The sequence below is a fragment of the Leuresthes tenuis genome, unplaced genomic scaffold (genome assembly GCF_036924035.1).
Source record: "Leuresthes tenuis unplaced genomic scaffold, fLeuTen1.0.hap1 SCAF_20, whole genome shotgun sequence".
Taxonomy (NCBI): Eukaryota; Metazoa; Chordata; class Actinopteri; order Atheriniformes; family Atherinopsidae; genus Leuresthes; species Leuresthes tenuis.
Genome location: NW_027325374.1, coordinates 771,466 through 789,797, shown reverse-complemented (window position 1 = coordinate 789,797; position 18,332 = coordinate 771,466). Strand labels below are relative to the sequence as shown.

Sequence of the window (18,332 nt, the reverse complement as noted above, 5' to 3'; positions counted from 1 at the left end):
CAGCAGAACATGGAGGGAGGAGAGGTGCATCATGGGAGCTCCCCCAGCAGGCTGGGCCTATAGCAGCAGAACTATGGGATGTTTCAGGCCCAGCTGAGCCATCCCTAACTATAAGCTGTGTCAGCGGTGGCTTTCTGTCCACATTTCACTGCAGAGTTGACCTGTTGTGGTTCCTCTGAGGTCAGAACCAGCGCTGAAATAACCGTGGTTCTGTGGTTCTGTTTCTGAAACTGGTGCTGCCCTGGGTCAGGAACCAGGGAAACCCACTGAGCTGGTTCTGTTTGACCTGTAGGGGGCAGAGCTGCTCAGAGGAGCTACAACCCTGACTCCTCCCTCTGCCTCTGACTCCTCCCTCTGACTCCTCCCTCTGCCTCTGACTCCTCCCTCTGCCTCTAACTCCTCCCTTAGCCGCTGACTCCTCCCTCTGCCTCTGACTCCTCCCTCTGACTCCTCCTCTGCTCCTTCCCCCCAGATCCAGCTACTCCTCGTCGGGGTCCGACTCTGAGAGGGAGCAACCGACGGCAGTGATGTCACGGCGCAGCCTGCGGCTCGATGACGGCCTGCTGGACCGCAATCTACCTCACAGCAGCGCCTCCTTCAGTGTGGGAGGAGTTAGCTGGAGGAGCAACAGGTCAGCGGGCGTCTCTCCTCCTCTAACCTCCTCCTCCTCTCTCCTCTAACCTCCTCCTCCTCTCTCCTCTAACCTCTTCCTCCTCCTCCTCTAACCTCCTCCTCCTCTAACCTCCTCCCTCCTCCTCCTCTAACCTCCTCCTCTAACCTCTTCCTCCTCCTCCTCTAACCTCTTCCTCTCTCCTCTAACCTCCTCCTCCTCTCTCCTCTAACCTCCTCCTCCTCTCTCCTCTAACCTCTTCCTCCTCCTCCTCTAACCTCCTCCTCCTCTAACCTCCTCCTCCTCTAACCTCCTCCTCCTCTAACCTCCTCCTCCTCTAACCTCCTCCTCTAACCTCCTCCTCTAACCTCTTCCTCCTCCTCCTCTAACCTCTTCCTCCTCCTCTAACCTCTTCCTCCTCCTCCTCCTCCTCTAACCTCTTCCTCCTCTCTCCTCTAACCTCTTCCTCCTCTCTCCTCTAACCTCCTCCTCCTCTCTCCTCTAACCTCCTCCTCCTCTCTCCTCTAACCTCCTCCTCCTCTCTCCTCTAACCTCTTCCTCCTCCTCCTCTAACCTCCTCCTCCTCTAACCTCCTCCTCCTCTAACCTCCTCCTCCTCTAACCTCCTCCCTCCTCCTCCTCTAACCTCCTCCTCTAACCTCTTCCTCCTCCTCCTCTAACCTCTTCCTCCTCCTCTAACCTCCTCCTCCTCTCTCCTCTAACCTCTTCCTCCTCCTCCTCTAACCTCCTCCTCCTCTAACCTCCTCCTCTAACCTCTTCCTCCTCCTCCTCCTCCTCTAACCTCTTCCTCCTCCTCCTCTAACCTCCTCCTCCTCCTCTAACCTCCTCCTCCTCCTCCTCCTCTAACCTCTTCCTCCTCCTCTCTCCTCCTCTAACCTCTTCCTCCTCTCTCCTCTAACCTCCTCCTCCTCCTCCTCTAACCTCCTCCTCTCTCCTCTAACCTCTTCCTCCTCCTCTCTCCTCCTCTAACCTCTTCCTCCTCTCTCCTCTAACCTCTTCCTCCTCCTCCTCCTCTAACCTCTTCCTCCTCCTCTCTCCTCCTCTAACCTCTTCCTCCTCTCTCCTCTAACCTCCTCCTCCTCCTCCTCCTCTAACCTCCTCCTCCTCCTCCTCTAACCTCTTCCTCCTCCTCCTCCTCTAACCTCTTCCTCCTCCTCCTCCTCCTCTTCTAACCTCCTCCTCCTCCTCCTCTAACCTCCTCCTCCTCCTCCTCTAACCTCCTCCTCCTCCTCTAACCTCCTCCTCCTCCTCCTCTAACCTCTTCCTCCTCCTCCTCCTCTAACCTCTTCCTCCTCCTCCTCCTCCTCTTCTAACCTCCTCCTCCTCCTCCTCTTCCTCTAACCTCCTCCTCCTCTTCCTCCTCCTCCTCTAACCTCCTCCTCCTCCTCCTCTAACCTCCTCCTCCTCCTCCTGCAGGTCCCTGAAGTCCCGTCAGTCCCAGCGGCACTCGGCCTCCTGCTCCGAGTCGCTCCTCCTCCTCACCCCCCGTAACGCAGCCGGCCCGTCGATCCTGGACAGCAGCCTCCACAGCGTGGCCTCGGACGCCTCCCTGATCTCCTCCCTGCTGGACGACTCCTCCATCCAGGAGAACACGCTGGTCGGCAGCTTCTGGGGTACGACCGACTCCTTTGTCTCCTCCTCATAAAGCGAACAGCAGCCGCTTTAATGCTGATCTTCCTCCTCAGGTTTGGACCAGGACGTGGACCCGAAAGGCGAGTTTCTGCTGCTCCTCGTCGTGTTTAATGACTTCCTGTCGGTGTTATTTTTAAAATCTGTGACTTTAAATCCAGAACTTGGTGTGAAAGCGATAAGTTGTACTGAAACAGTTGTGTAACCCAGCAGCAGAGTCTGGTTTTATATCGTTTTTATGGCCCCTCGCCTCCGAATCTGAGCTCAGAACTTAAATCTAATGTGAGTTAAATCACCAGATTGTGTGAAAGAACTCTAAAAATGGAAAAAAGGTCACATTTTCATGTGTATATAAAATAATTTCTGAATATTTTGGTCAGAAACGAGACTTTCTGTGGAAAAAGTCTCTGAAAACGGCCTGAAAGCTGAACAGAGCTTTTATATTTCAGTCAGAAGTCCAGCTTCCTGTGAGCTGATGGAACTGATTCTGCTGTAAAGTGTCTGAGCTGCAGGAGTCCAAACAGAACCGGGTCACGGCCCAACGTGTTAAAATGGTTTAAATCTCAACAGCAGTCATTCGTCTCTATTTTTGAACCTTAAAAACAAGAAGAAGGCTGCAAACGGACGCCTGAACATGACTTTAAGCTGAATGAATGCAGACGGCCCGCTGACCAGGAACATCTGAGGGTGTCTGGTACCACTTCAGAGCTTTGAAAGAACCCGACTTGTTGTTATTTCCTGTTTCGTGCTGCGGCTCTGAAGCTGCGGCTCTGAAGCTGCGGCTCTGAAGCTGCGGCTCTGAAGCTGCGGCTCTGAAGCTGCGGCTCTGAAGCTGCGGCTCTGAAGCTGCGGCTCTGAAGCTGCGGCTCTGAAGCTGCGGCTCTGAAGCTGCGGCTCTGAAGCTGCTTTGGTGGTTTCAGCCTCTGCTGCAGGCTGTTTCTGTGATAAATGTGGAGCTTTTCTCTGCTGCTGCTGTGATTAACGAGCAGCTGGACTCACTCCTTGTGTCTGCAGCAGCTGGACTCACTCCTTGTGTCTGCAGCAGCTGGACTCACTCCTTGTGTCTGCAGCACCAGCAGCTGGACTCACTCCTTGTGTCTGTAGCACCAGCAGCTGGACTCACTCCTTGTGTCTGCAGCACCAGCAGCTGGACTCACTCCTTGTGTCTGTAGCACCAGCAGCTGGACTCACTCCTTGTGTCTGCAGCACCAGCAGCTGGACTCACTCCTTGTGTCTGCAGCACCAGCAGCTGGACTCACTCCTTGTGTCTGCAGCACCAGCAGCTGGACTCACTCCTTGTGTCTGCAGCAGCTGGACTCACTCCTTGTGTCTGTAGCACCAGCAGCTGGACTCACTCCTTGTGTCTGTAGCAGCTGGACTCACTCCTTGTGTCTGTAGCAGCTGGACTCACTCCTTGTGTCTGCAGCGGCTGGACTCACTCCTTGTGTCTGCAGCACCAGCAGCTGGACTCACTCCTTGTGTCTGCAGCACCAGCAGCTGGACTCACTCCTTGTGTCTGCAGCAGCTGGACTCACTCCTTGTGTCTGCAGCAGCTGGACTCACTCCTTGTGTCTGTAGCAGCTGGACTCACTCCTTGTGTCTGTAGCACCAGCAGCTGGACTCACTCCTTGTGTCTGCAGCGGCTGGACTCACTCCTTGTGTCTGCAGCGGCTGGACTCACTCCTTGTGTCTGCAGCAGCTGGACTCACTCCTTGTGTCTGCAGCGGCTGGACTCACTCCTTGTGTCTGCAGCGGCTGGACTCACTCCTTGTGTCTGCAGCGGCTGGACTCACTCCTTGTGTCTGCAGCAGCTGGACTCACTCCTTGTGTCTGCAGCAGCTGGACTCACTCCTTGTGTCTGTAGCACCAGCGGCTGGACTCACTCCTTGTGTCTGCAGCGGCTGGACTCACTCCTTGTGTCTGCAGCGGCTGGACTCACTCCTTGTGTCTGTAGCACCAGCGGCTGGACTCACTCCTTGTGTCTGCAGCGGCTGGACTCACTCCTTGTGTCTGCAGCAGCTGGACTCACTCCTTGTGTCTGCAGCAGCTGGACTCACTCCTTGTGTCTGTTTCAGAGAGCACCGGCGTGGCGGAGGACTGCAGCGTGGTGGAAAACCCTCCGACGGCTTCAGGCTGCGCCAAACACCCGGCGCTCAGCAGGGTTTACTGTAACGACTGCAGCAGGAGCGCAGCGCAGGCCGAGTTATCATCCGCAGAACCCGACACGAGCATCGTCTACTGCAGAGAGCGGGCCCGCAGGACAGGTGAGGCGGCTGGGTTCAGGGCCTCTGAACAGAACCTTTCAGCTGGAACTACAGGTGAGGCGGCTGGGTTCAGGGCCTCTGAACAGAACCTTTCAGCTGGAACTACAGGTGAGGCGGCTGGGTTCAGGGCCTCTGAACAGAACCTTTCAGCTGGAACTACAGGTGAGGCGGCTGGGTTCAGGGCCTCTGAACAGAACCTTTCAGCTGGAAGCTGCAGGTGAGGCGGCTGGGTTCAGGGCCTCTGAACAGAACCTTTCAGCTGGAAGCTGCAGGTGAGGCGGCTGGGTTCAGGGCCTCTGAACAGAACCTTTCAGCTGGAAGCTGCAGGTGAGGCGGCTGGGTTCAGGGCCTCTGAACAGAACCTTTCAGCTGGAAGCTGCAGCTCTGCTGCTGGCTGGACGCTCACAGGAGGTGTGTCCAGACCTTTAGGCTCCACCCCTCTGTTCTTCATAAAAGGCCAAATATGTCACCTTTAAGGAACAGAAACCAACATGAACCTCAGCAGGAGGCTTTGATTTTACAACAGCTGGCCTGGCAGGTTTAAGCCCCGCCCACATTTTAAGCCCCGCCCATATTGAAATCAGACGCTGAGCTGCAGCTGCTCGGCTTGAATCCCTCAGCTGATTTGTGTAAATCTGTATGTAAATCAGCTCCTCCTGCTTCGCTCTGACTCTGCGGTTGGGCTCTTCCAGATGTGCTGCAGCTGTGGCTGAGCTGCTCTGTGCTGTGTGTCAGGAGGGCGGCGGCCCGCTGCGTGTCTGCGCTGCTGCACGCCTGGCAGGTGTGTCGGTGCTCAGAGGTCAGCAGGCAGGGCGACAGGCGTGGAGGTAAAGCTGTGGCCCCGCCCCCTTCCTGTCACAGTGGTGTCAAACAGATGTTTTACCTGAGTCACCCTTCACCTGCTGGGCTTCCAAAGCAAACAGATGTTTTACCTGAGTCACCCTTCACCTGCTGGGCTTCTAAAGCAGACAGATGTTTTACCTGAGTCACCCTTCACCTGCTGGGCTTCTAAAGCAGACAGATGTTTTACCTGAGTCACCCTTCACCTGCTGGGCTTCCAAAGCAAACAGATGTTTTACCTGAGTCACCCTTCACCTGCTGGGCTTCTAAAGCAGACAGATGTTTTACCTGAGTCACCCTTCACCTGCTGGGCTTCTAAAACAGATGTTTTACCTGAGTCACCCTTCACCTGCTGGGCTTCTAAAGCAAACAGATGTTTTACCTGAGTCACCCTTCACCTGCTGGGCTTCTAAAGCAGACAGATGTTTTACCTGAGTCACCCTTCACCTGCTGGGCTTCTAAAGCAAACAGATGTTTTACCTGAGTCACCCTTCACCTGCTGGGCTTCTAAAGCAAACAGATGTTTTACCTGAGTCACCCTTCACCTGCTGGGCTTCTAAAGCAAACAGATGTTTTACCTGAGTCACCCTTCACCTGCTGGGCTTCTAAAGCAAACAGATGTTTTACCTGAGTCACCCTTCACCTGCTGGGCTTCTAAAGCAAACAGATGTTTTACCTGAGTCACCCTTCACCTGCTGGGCTTCTAAAGCAAACAGATGTTTTACCTGAGTCACCCTTCACCTGCTGGGCTTCTAAAGCAAACAGATGTTTTACCTGAGTCACCCTTCACCTGCTGGGCTTCTCTAAGAGCAAACAGATGTTTTACCTGAGTCACCCTTCACCTGCTGGGCTTCTAAAGCAAACAGATGTTTTACCTGAGTCACCCTTCACCTGCTGGGCTTCTAAAGCAAACAGATGTTTTACCTGAGTCACCCTTCACCTGCTGGGCTTCTAAAGCAAACAGATGTTTTACCTGAGTCACCCTTCACCTGCTGGGCTTCTAAAGCAAACAGATGTTTTACCTGAGTCACCCTTCACCTGCTGGGCTTCTAAAGCAAACAGATGTTTTACCTGAGTCACCCTTCACCTGCTGGGCTTCCAAAGCAAACAGATGTTTTACCTGAGTCACCCTTCACCTGCTGGGCTTCTAAAGCAAACAGATGTTTTACCTGAGTCACCCTTCACCTGCTGGGCTTCTAAAGCAAACAGATGTTTTACCTGAGTCACCCTTCACCTGCAGGGCTTCTAAAGCAGACAGATGTTTTACCTGAGTCACCCTTCACCTGCTGGGCTTCTAAAGCAAACAGATGTTTTACCTGAGTCACCCTTCACCTGCTGGGCTTCTAAAGCAAACAGATGTTTAACCTGAGTCACCCTTCACCTGCTGGGCTTCCAAAGCAAACAGATGTTTTACCTGAGTCACCCTTCACCTGCTGGGCTTCTAAAGCAGACAGATGTTTTACCTGAGTCACCCTTCACCTGCTGGGCTTCTAAAGCAAACAGATGTTTTACCTGAGTCACCCTTCACCTGCTGGGCTTCTAAAGCAAACAGATGTTTTACCTGAGTCACCCTTCACCTGCTGGGCTTCTAAAGCAAACAGATGTTTTACCTGAGTCACCCTTCACCTGCTGGGCTTCCAAAGCAAACAGATGTTTTACCTGAGTCACCCTTCACCTGCTGGGCTTCCAAAGCAAACAGATGTTTTACCTGAGTCACCCTTCACCTGCTGGGCTTCTAAAGCAAACAGATGTTTTACCTGAGTCACCCTTCACCTGCTGGGCTTCCAAAGCAAACAGATGTTTTACCTGAGTCACCCTTCACCTGCTGGGCTTCTAAAGCAAACAGATGTTTTACCTGAGTCACCCTTCACCTGCTGGGCTTCTAAAGCAAACAGATGTTTTACCTGAGTCACCCTTCACCTGCTGGGCTTCTAAAGCAAACAGATGTTTTACCTGAGTCACCCTTCACCTGCTGGGCTTCCAAAGCAAACAGATGTTTTACCTGAGTCACCCTTCACCTGCTGGGCTTCCAAAGCAAACAGATGTTTTACCTGAGTCACCCTTCACCTGCTGGGCTTCTAAAGCAAACAGATGTTTTACCTGAGTCACCCTTCACCTGCTGGGCTTCTCTAAGAGCAAACAGATGTTTTACCTGAGTCACCCTTCACCTGCTGGGCTTCTAAAGCAAACAGATGTTTAACCTGAGTCACCCTTCACCTGCTGGGCTTCTAAAGCAAACAGATGTTTTACCTGAGTCACCCTTCACCTGCTGGGCTTCTAAAGCAAACAGATGTTTTACCTGAGTCACCCTTCACCTGCTGGGCTTCTAAAGCAAACAGATGTTTTACCTGAGTCACCCTTCACCTGCTGGGCTTCTCTGAGCAAACAGATGTTTTACCTGAGTCACCCTTCACCTGCTGGGCTTCTAAAGCAAACAGATGTTTTACCTGAGTCACCCTTCACCTGCTGGGCTTCTCTAAGAGCAAACAGATGTTTTACCTGAGTCACCCTTCACCTGCTGGGCTTCTAAAGCAAACAGATGTTTTACCTGAGTCACCCTTCACCTGCTGGGCTTCTAAAGCAGACAGATGTTTTACCTGAGTCACCCTTCACCTGCTGGGCTTCTAAAGCAAACAGATGTTTTACCTGAGTCACCCTTCACCTGCTGGGCTTCCCTCAGAACAAACAGATGTTTTACCTGAGTCACCCTTCACCTGCTGGGCTTCTAAAGCAAACAGATGTTTTACCTGAGTCACCCTTCACCTGCTGGGCTTCTAAAGCAAACTCTTTGCCTCCACTTTGGCTGTTTCCCTGGCGAAATGCAAATCCTCCCCCTGCTTTCCGGTGGCGCTCAGCCGGAGGACGGCGTGCTGCGGCCGTCCTTCAGCGCCGGCGAGTCCTGACTCTCTCCTCTTTGTTGCAGCTCGACCCGGCCGCTGTGGAGTCATGAGCCCGATGGCGCCGAACCCGAAGGAGCTTCCCAACGGATCTCTGTGTGAGTCTTTCAGAGAAAGTTTGACACGTTTGAATCTGCAGAGTTTAAAATGCAAAACTGTTCTGTTCCCAAACCGAGAGATTTCACAGCTCTGTAAAACAGGTTCTGTGAGGTTCTGTGAGGTTCTGTAAGGTTCTGTATCTCAGAACCGCAGCTTATTACAAAGAGTGAATCAGACTTTTCTGCAGACTTTAAGGGTTTTAAGCACTTTAACAGAGTTTGTTCCACAGGAGACCTGAAGCTAAAGATGATTTTAATCCTGTTTGATGTTCAAAGTTTAGGGTTTTATCTGCAGAGATGTTTGTTCTGAGTGAAGAAGGACGGTTCAGGTCCAGTTTGTGTTGATAAGAAGGCATCAGCACCGGTCCACCGTGTGAAGCTGCTGCTGAACGTTCCAATCACAGGGGAAAGGCCCGTTTCAGCAGGTTTCTCTGAACCAGAACCACGGAAACGCGCCACAAAGACTCCGTTTATGGCTCTGATTCTTGTGTAATGTTGTGTCTGAGTCTGTCCGCTAAGCCCCCTGCTGCCGCCACCAGGTGACGACTGTAAGGAGAAGCAGCTGTCGAAAACCGGGCCTGGCGCCGCCTCCTGCTCCTCTGTGGCGGCCCGTTTGTTGGAGCTCACCTGCAGCGCCGCCGTTTTTACAGGATCAATAAGTAAAGCAACCGTCCGTCTCATAAAGAGTAACTTCACAGTCTGAGGGCTCAGAGAGGCAAAGCAGGCCGTCTCATTGGTTAAAGTAGTTAAACGGGTTTCAGTGCATTAAGAGAAGGAAGCGTTCTCTCTGTTCTGTTCTGGTGCCTGAGAACAGAGAGAACGCTTCCTTCTCTTAATGCACTGAAACCCGCTGGATCAGATCGGCTCGTTTCACACCTGCAGAACCAACAGGTTCTGAGCGTAGAGCCTCCCGGCTGCAACATGCCCACCGCCAGGCGACCCAAACACGGACCTTTGGGCCGCATTCCACTTCCTGCACTCCTGCTTCTGTGGTGTCCGATATGGAACGCGGCCCAAAGGTCTCACCTCTGATGAAACTAATGAAAATGAAGCTCTGCTCACTGCAAACATTAAACATGTGGAAAGAAAGTTCTTCCTCAGCATGAATCCTGTTTGAAACCTCCTCAGAAACCGCAGCCGAACTCTGTTTGAGTCTCAGTTCATGTTTACTGCTCTTTAAGCAGTTTGTTCCTCTGCTGGTGAGACACCTCAGAACCAGCCTCTGATCACATGTTTCTGCTTTCTCTGGAGTCTGAGCTGGCCTTCAGTCGCCCTAAAGCGCACGTTTCAGAGTGTGAAGTTACTCTTTATTCAACAGAACCAGAGCCATCGGCTCTCTTCACATAACTGCGGTTTCAGCAGCTTCTAGCAGCTTCTAACATCGAGCTGGACTTTCTCCTGCAGCCTGGCTTCTGTCTCAGAGGGCAGCTGCAGCTCTCCGGCCGCTCATCAGGACCGTTTTCTCTGCCTCGCTGAGGGCGGGACGCTCTGCAGGTTAACGCCGCCGCCGTGTGCTCGATGCTCATTGGCTGCTTCTTGCTTTCTGTAGCAGCTTTTAGATGCAGGGCTGAACGCCTGTTTTCTCTGTAGTTTCAGTCCTTTGAACAAGATGCACAGCGAACTGTAGCTGATCCGACTGAACTGGTCCGTCTGTAAGTTACTGAACAGCTTCGGTCATCCGGTCCGAAGCTGTTGATACTTTATTAAAGTCTGTGGCTCAGTGCACAGAAACCTTAAGCTGTGGGATAGATTCACTGAGATGTTTCCTGATTAAAACTCTGAGTTTTCTTCCTTCTCTGTGATAAAAGCAGCGTGATGAGTCCCTGCTGCCGGACCGGACCGGCCGCTCTGCATCTTGTTCGGCTGATTTAGTCAGAACTCATGAACACAAAGATGTTCTGACCCGACCGGCTGCTGAAACCGTCTTTAATCAGCTGCTGAGTCTGTTTCTGTCTGCAGGTCAGACGGGCTTCAGGTGGCTCTGCAGGCGATGGCGTCACATGACCGCCGGCCCCCACCTGACAGGGTGAGTTTGAGCTCAGAATGTCTCTGAGAAACCTTCGTTTTTAGGACTTTGAATAAAGAGCTGGACTGTGGAGATGTTCTCAGGAACAAAATGAATCAAACTGAGTTTCTCAGGTGTTTGACTGTTTTAAATCCGTCTGAAATCTGACATTTTAAACGAATCCCAGCTAACCTGGAAGAAGCTTTTGTTAGTTTAATGCGATGAGATATTATGGGATGTACTTTAATGATCCCTGAAGGGAAAGTCGGTCGTCCAACAGATTATGATAAAGTAGTTATTTAGATGGTAAAATACAGATTTAAAGAGGTGCAAACCTCAAGGATTAGATGAGAAAACTAAAGTCAGAGCTCAGTGGGTCCAGGCCCAAAAAGTCTGGTTCTGATGAATGAAAACAGTGATTCTGCACGGTCTGTGTGTTTAACCTCCAGGTTTGACCACAGGTGTGTTTAACCTCCAGGTTTGACCACAGGTGTGTTTCCTGTCTGCAGGTTTCCTGTCCGACTTCTCGCCGGTCTCCTCCCTCTGCTCCTCCTCTTCAGTAAGTTCCTTCTGAACGTCTCCTGAAACTTATTCGATGTTTCCGTGTTTCTACTTGCATTGATCCTTAAAGATGAGATCTTATTGACTCAGAGTAATGAAGGCGTTCCTCAGGGCTCAGTCCAGGGATCACTGATCATGCTGAGCTGCACAGCTCTGCACCCCCACCTGAGCACCTGTCTCAGTTGTGCTGCTTTATAGTCTGTTGGGGCGTATTAGTTCATATCTTTGGCTTCTGATTCGTCGGTTTGTTTAAACGGGCAGGAACTGAGACTCTGTCCAGGGTCAGGCGGGTCCTGCAGTTTTATTTGGACGTTCTCGTTCCTTAAATCAGATGTTCTGTTTTCTCTGCCAGGCCTGTGCTGGTTCGGTCCGGCCAGCTTCCAGTCGGTCCTCCGGGGAGTTAACGTCACAGCTTGGATGGCGGCGGTCCCTGACGCCCCCGCGCTGTCCTCCGTTCTCTCGCCCTCTCAGAGCCGCTCCGCAGAAGAGGAGCCGATGGCGGCGGCGCTCCAGAGTCCAGCTGCTGAGCCTCAGGTACAGAATGAACCAAAAACAAAGCAAAGAATGGCTGCAGCTTATGTCCTTCCATCCATTTTCATTACCCGCTGAATCCTTTGGGCGGGGGGCTGGAGCCTTTTCCATGGGGCCAGAGGCGGGTTCAGCCTGGACCGGTCAGCCGTCCATCGCAGGGCGCAGCTTCTGTACTTAAAAAGGTTTTTTGTTTTGTCCTGTTCAGTCGACGCTCCTCCTTCTGTTCACTGTTCAGTTCATATTTGGTAAAACTGTTTCAATCGTGGAATTTTATTAGTTTGAACCGAAGTCAACGAGCTCCCAGAGAGGTTCAGGACGTTGGTTTGAACACACGTTAGTTTAGGCTTAGGGTACGTCATCTTCATTAGCTAAGCTGTTAGCGTTAGCTTCAGCTAACAAAGTAATGTGGGAACAATAATGTTCATCTTTCAGAAAGGAGCAGCAGTAACTCCTTAGAAGTTGCTGTACGTCATCTTCATTAGCTAAGCTGTTAGCGTTAGCTGCTGCTGAAGGGAGAAATAAATCAGTAAATAAACCATGAGGAGTTATTTCATTAGCTAAGCTGTTAGCATTAGCTGCTGCTAAAGGAAGAAATAAATCAGTAAATAAACCATGAGGAGTTATTTCATTAGCTAAGCTGTTAGCGTTAGCTGCTGCTAAAGGAAGAAATAAATCAGTAAATAAACCATGAGGAGTTATTTCATTAGCTAAGCTGTTAGCATTAGCTGCTGCTAAAGGAAGAAATAAATCAGTAAATAAACCATGAGGAGTTATTTCATTAGCTAAGCTGTTAGCGTTAGCTGCTGCTAAAGGAAGAAATAAATCAGTAAATAAACCATGAGGAGTTATTTCTCAGATGCTTCCATTTCCCTGCTCTGAAGTTCAGGCTCTGAGAGTTGGAACTGATCCTCTTTGTGGCTCAGTTCCTTCAGTCCAGCGCTGAACTGGACCAAGTTGTTAAAACAGTGGGATGAAAAGTGTTTGCTGCACATTCAGTCTTTAGCTAACTCTGCTGGAACATTAGCCTCAGATATAGTTTATCCACTGGGCTCTTATATCCTCTGAGGCTGCTGCTGGATGGAAGATGCATGCTCCTCAGTGCAGCTGACAGCAGAACATTTCCACCAGAAGCTGGCTTCATCCGTCCAGCAGGGTGGATGTGAGTGGGCGGGGCTTAGCAGAGGGGGCGGGGCTTAGTAGGGGGGGTTCTGGGGGAGTTTTACACCTGCTGGTGACCTCAGATGCCCTGATATCTGCTCCCAGGAGCAGGAAGGAGGAGTTTTACTGAATATTTACCCTTTAAACTTCAGTCTGACCTCTGCAGACGGTCAGATTTTGGAGTTTTTTTGTTATTTTTTGTTGAGACCTGGATGAGAATAAAATGACCTTTTTGAAGAACTGGGTTTCCTTTCTTCTCAGGAGGTTCCTGCGGGTGAGTCTGATCGGCTCGTCCGTGTGGAGCAGAGTCTGATGGCGCTGTGGGAGCGGGTGGAGGCCAGGGGGCGGCGGGTGGAGCAGCGGTACAAAGCGGTGCGCCGGCTCCACGCCGACCTCCATCAGCAGCAGCTCCTCGCCTCTCAGAGCGGCGCCAAGCCGTGGATCAGCGGCCTGATGCAGCTGACTCGGCTTCGCAGGCGTCTGGAGGAGGACCGCCGGCGGGCGGAGGAGGTGAGAAACGCCACGAGATTTACACGCCATTTGAGCCCGGTTTTAAATTCTCTTTTTATTTCAACCCATAAAGCAACAAAGTATCGTCTTGAGTTTCTATTGATTATTCATAGAAATTTCTGTGATTTGGTTCATTTTACTAATTAAATTCGTTCAGACGCAGCTAAAATTCAGCTTAAACACAATAAATGAGCCGAATGATCGGTTAACTCTGAGTTTCCTGAGCATCGGACTCACTGCAGGTCCAATCAGGTCGGTTCAGCCTGGACTAACCGGACGGAGCTGGTTTTTCTGGACTCTGAGCCCAGTTATCAGGTTCAGGAAGCACGGGACGACCTTCTGACCCGGCCGGCTCCGTGTTCCTCAGACCACAGAACAGCAGATCTGTTCTATCATTAGTTCCCCAGCTGGGGGAACTGGCCCAGTTCAGAGGTGGTACCAGTCCACTGTGCAGTCCAGGTGTAGCTTTATTGTTCAACACAAACGGGTCACGCCACTGAAAGTGTTTTAGAGAAGAAGCAGAAACTTCTGGCCCGACTCAGCTGTTCTGACGCTCTCTGTCTGCAGCGGGATCTGTGGCAGCGGAGCAGACAAACGACTCGTCTGGATCAGCTGGAGCTGCAGCTGCAGACGCTGGCAGCCAGAACACAGGTAGAACCCGGTTCAGGGTCACGTTTGGAGCGGTTCTGTCACAGCTGGCTCAGCTGCTGCGGTTTGTTTTAGGTGCAGGCGGAAGGAGACGCTGCGGCGGGCTCAGAAACACTCCCAGCTGCTGTCAGGTAACCTCTTTCAGATCGGTTTTATTGATTAACAAATCTCATCTCGGGCCACTTCAAAGATAAAGTCCAGTTCAGTCCAGTTCAATAAAGTCCAAATGAGTCCAATTCAATAAATTCATACAGAGACTGTAAAACAGTTTCACGAGGCGACTGTGGAGAGAAAAAACTCCCTTTTAACAGGAAGAAACCTCCATCAGAACCAGGAAGAAACCTCCATCAGAACCAGAACCAGGAAGGGTCCATCTGCCTGGACCAGCTGGGGCTGAGAGGACAGGAAAGAGGGGACAACAAGCAGCGTAACACCAGACCAGAGACACCTGCTGAGAGAGAGAAACACAAGTTAATGACAGCAATGATGTCAGAGGGAGGAGAGGTGCATCATGGGAGCTCCCCCAGCAGGCTGGGCCTATAGCAGCAGAACTATGGGATGTTTCAGGCTCACCTGAGCCATCCCTAACTATAAGCTTCATCAGAAAGGACAGATCCTGGTCAGAAATAACTCCAAGGTTCCTCACTGTAGAACTAGAAGCCAAGGAAATACCATCTAGAGTAACTATATAACAGGACAATTTCTCCCTGAAGCGCTCAGGTCCAAAGAGAACAACTTCAGTTTGTCTGAATTTAGAAGCAGAAAGTTCTGAGTCATCCAGGTCTTTATGTCTTTAAGACAGGCTTGTAGTCTGACCAACCTGTTGGTTTCATCTGGTTTCATAGATAAGTTCAGCTGAGTATCATCAGCATAGCAATGGAACTTTATGCCCTGCTGTCTGATAATGTTACCTAATGGAAGCATGTAGAAAGAGAAAAGAATCGGTCCGAGCACAGAACCCTGAGGAAGGGAAAATAACAGCGTTTTGATGCTGAAGGAGCGACAGCCTGACATTCTAACTTCCTGCAGCGACGGCGAGGACCGGCGGTCCCATGATGCCTTGCTGGAGGAGGTTTCTCGTTTGGAGACAGCGTTGGGGGACGTCAGGCGGGACGTGGAGAGTCTGTCCTCGTGTCAGGACTGGTGCCGACAACTTGACGGAGTCCAGCAGACGGTGAGTGAAGACGCTCACATCTGGACACATCTGTCACAGAAGAACTTCTGATCTGAAGCAGCAGGAAATCTCAAAGCCTCGTCTGCAGATTTCAGATCAGGTCCGAGAGGAGGTCCGGGCTTTGATCTACGGCAACCAGCTGACCGCCGGAGGAGACGCCGCCGCCGCCGCCGCCCCGGAGTCGCTGCTGCAGTGGCTGTCGCTGCAGTTCGTCAGCCCAGCCGACCTGCAGGTGGCGCTGGCCTCCCTGGAGCTCAGCATCCTGCAGAACATCAGCCTGCAGCTGGAGCGGCGCCGCAGCGACGAGACGGAAGGAGGAGCCACCTCAGCTGGGACCGCCATGACCAGGGAGGTGAGGGTCCTCGGCTCCTGATAGTGCCGAAGTACGGCGTTACTGATCAGTTAAAATGATCATTTTTAACCCGTTTAAAGCAGGCTGAGTTATTGATCTTCTGATCCGGTCCCAAACGTTCTGACTCTCAGAACCGAAGGCTCTGGAGCTCTGTGCATTTTACGCCTCTCTTCCAGAAGGTATTTTATATTCGGTGTGTTCCAGGACATCCGTGCGATGGTGACGGACGCTCTGCGGCGTTTCTCTGAGGACCGAACCGGCCTGGCGGACTACGCTCTGGAGTCTGGAGGTCAGAAACAAACTGTTCTTCTGCTGTAGAAACAGCAGATTTTATTTAAGAACCAGACCTGGTGCATCTGAGAGTGAAGTTGGCTGTGTGTCTGCGCTCGTCCTGCAGGGGGCAGCATCCTGAGCACTCGCTGCTCCGAGACGTACGAGACGAAGGCCGCCCTGCTCAGCCTGTTTGGGGTTCCCCTCTGGTACTTCTCCCAGTCTCCTCGAGCTGTGATCCAGGTAACGCACCAGCTCAGGTAACGCACCTGTCCCAGGTCAGGTAACGCACCTGTCCCGGTAACGCACCTGTCCCAGGTAACGCACCTGTCCCAGGTAACGCACCTGTCCCAGGTAACGCACCTGTCCCAGGTAACGCACCTGTCCCAGGTAACGCACCTGTCCCAGGTAACGCTCGCCTGGTCCAGGTAACGCTCGCCTGGTCCAGGTAACGCTCGCCTGGTCCAGGTAACGCTCGCCTGGTCCAGGTAACGCGCCTGTCCCAGGTCAGGTAACGCGCCTGGTCCAGGTCAGGTAACGCGCCTGGTCCAGGTCAGGTAACGCGCCTGTCCCAGGTAACGCTCAGGACTAGTCTGACTGGTTCCATCTCGTTACTGGACCAGAATCATTGTTTCCAGCCTGGTTCTTATTGGGTGATTCATGGGCAGAAAAGAAAAACGGATTTCTCAGCTTCCACATTTGTATGAAAACAACAAAGTATTTTATTTATTTGATCTCCCTCTTCATTGGCTCGACAAACTGAACATTAAGCCCAGAAGCTTAATAATGCGTCAGATAGGGATGTAAACGCAGCTCCAGTCCTGCTTCTGTCCTCCTGCAGCCTGACGTCCATCCAGGGAACTGCTGGGCCTTCAGAGGCTCCACGGGCTTCCTGGTGATTCGGCTCTCCATGATGATTCTGCCCACCGTCTTCACCCTGGAGCACATCCCCAAAGCCCTGGCGCCCAGCGGGACGCTGCGCAGCGCCCCTCGAGACTTCAGCGTCTACGTAAGCGAGCGCCGCCGAGCTGCAGCACGTCCGGTTTGGTTGCTGCTGCACTCAGTGTTTGTGATTGTGTTCAGGGTCTGGATGACGAGAGTCAGGAGAGGGGGAAGCTGCTGGGCGCCTACACCTACGACCAGGATGGAGAAGCGCTGCAGATGTTTCCTGCCTCTGTGAGTCCTCTGTTTTCTGAGCTGCTTTTAAACGCATCATCGACACACAAATACACGGATGGAGGCGGTTACTGCAGGTCCGAGTCGTTCAAAGCTCCCAAATTCAAACCTTTATTTAAACAGGAAGTTTAGTTTAGAGTTGCTGCAACGTTCAGGGTCATCTTTGCAGTCGGGAAGTTTAATATTTGTTGCAGGAAAATAAGAATCATCAAGTTTTACCACCTCAGGACGAGCGATTTTAAATAGTTTCTCAGTGTTGGCTGTTAAAAATAAGAAATATGATGGAAACCTCGACTCCCTGTGGTTACTGACACCGAGGACTAAGATGCGACCGGCTCAGTGACGGCTCTGTGAAACAGTCAGTCCTGTCAGGGCCGCCGTACGGCGAGACAGTGAACGCGTCGCGGCCGCCGTACGGCGAGACAGTGAACGCGTCGCGCTTCTCTCTGAACCTTCTGTTTCCGTCCCGTTCAGGAGGAGAACGATGGATTCTTCCAGATCATCGAGGTGCAGGTTCTGTCCAACTGGGGCCACCCGGAATACACGTGCATGTACCGCTTCAGAGTGCACGGGACGCCCGGCGGCGAGCGCCCGGAGGAGTGAGGCGGCGTGGAGCCGGAGACTGTGCCTGAGCACCTGCAGCCTCGCAGCACTTTGAGTTGATTTTAATCGGACACGTGAAGCGTTGCCATGGAAACGACCGCTAACAGTCCTGCGTGATGTCATAATTCTGTTCATAGTTTTGTTTCAGGTCCTCGTTGCTGCTGGTTTTTACCGTTTCCCTCTTTTATCAGGTCTTTGTGTGTTTTGACAGAATCTGTTCGTCCTCTTTAACGCTCGCATCACTTTTTAAAGAAACTCGTGTTTCCTGTTCCTCCGTCAACGCTGCAGCAGAACAGCACGGCGCCTCTGAGCACGACTTTGGTCCATTTTCAGAGCGAAAGGCTCTTATTTGTGCTGCCGCCGGCACAACAGACTGAACGTTATTTTACAGAATCTGGTTCGATCAGGAGGAACCGCAGCGTCTCTCTGAGAGGTGAGAACTGCTGGAAGAATATTCAGATTCTACACTTTTCACAGCCTTCTTTCCAGCTGATGTTCAGATATCGGAGGGACCTTGAACGCACCGGCAGCTCCTGCTCTGAGCTGCAGGCTGAAGGATAAAAAGAAGAGAAGATATATATAAGATATAAAACGAGTTAATTCTGCACAGACTGAACTGAACCAGAAGCTGAATTCATTTTTATTTCTTTTTTACAGAATGTGTACTTTCTTTGTCTTGTATGTGACTTCAAAGTGAAATATTAAAATAAAGATGTGACTTTTGAATTTCTCTGAATTTATTTATTCATTTATTTTTTCCTCCATATTTATTTTTTCCCTCCATCTTTATTTTTTTCCTCCATATTTATTTTTTCCCTCCATCTTTTCCTCCATATTTATTTTTCCTCCATCTTTTCCTCCATATTTATTTTTTTCCTCCATATTTATTTATTTTTCCTCCATATTTATTTATTTTTTCCCTCCATATTTATTTTTTTCCTCCATATTTATTTATTTTCCCTCCATATTTATTTTTTTCCTCCATA

General features: G+C 51.3%; 1 protein-coding gene across 1 annotated transcript; it reads left to right on the top strand.

The window, feature by feature from the left end:
* Positions 1–353: 353 nt before the first annotated feature.
* Positions 354–17,951, top strand: LOC140278872 (uncharacterized). The gene is made up of 24 exons (XM_072373963.1): positions 354–631; positions 2,047–2,243; positions 2,316–2,382; positions 3,364–3,559; positions 3,658–3,771; positions 3,866–4,059; positions 4,124–4,205; positions 4,304–4,523; positions 8,287–8,358; positions 8,898–9,017; positions 9,763–9,852; positions 10,318–10,384; positions 10,873–10,922; positions 11,277–11,458; positions 12,875–13,132; positions 13,691–13,774; positions 13,847–13,902; positions 14,801–14,945; positions 15,034–15,297; positions 15,502–15,586; positions 15,695–15,810; positions 16,409–16,576; positions 16,651–16,743; positions 17,218–17,951. The coding sequence occupies exons 1-24, from the start codon at positions 528–530 to the stop codon at positions 17,344–17,346; spliced, it is 3,153 nt and encodes a 1,050-aa protein (XP_072230064.1). The 5' UTR covers positions 354–527; the 3' UTR covers positions 17,347–17,951.
* Positions 17,952–18,332: the final 381 nt, after the last annotated feature.

Excerpts from the sequence above, each read along its gene's own strand:
- LOC140278872 (XM_072373963.1), top strand. The coding sequence starts at position 528 with ATGTCACGGCGCAGCCTGCGGCTCGATGACGGCCTGCTGGACCGCAAT. Across the intron at positions 11,459-12,874 it reads GTCCAGCTGCTGAGCCTCAG|GAGGTTCCTGCGGGTGAGTC; the intron begins GTACAGAATGAA and ends CTTTCTTCTCAG. Across the intron at positions 13,133-13,690 it reads GGGCGGAGGAGGTGAGAAAC|CGGGATCTGTGGCAGCGGAG; the intron begins GCCACGAGATTT and ends CTCTGTCTGCAG.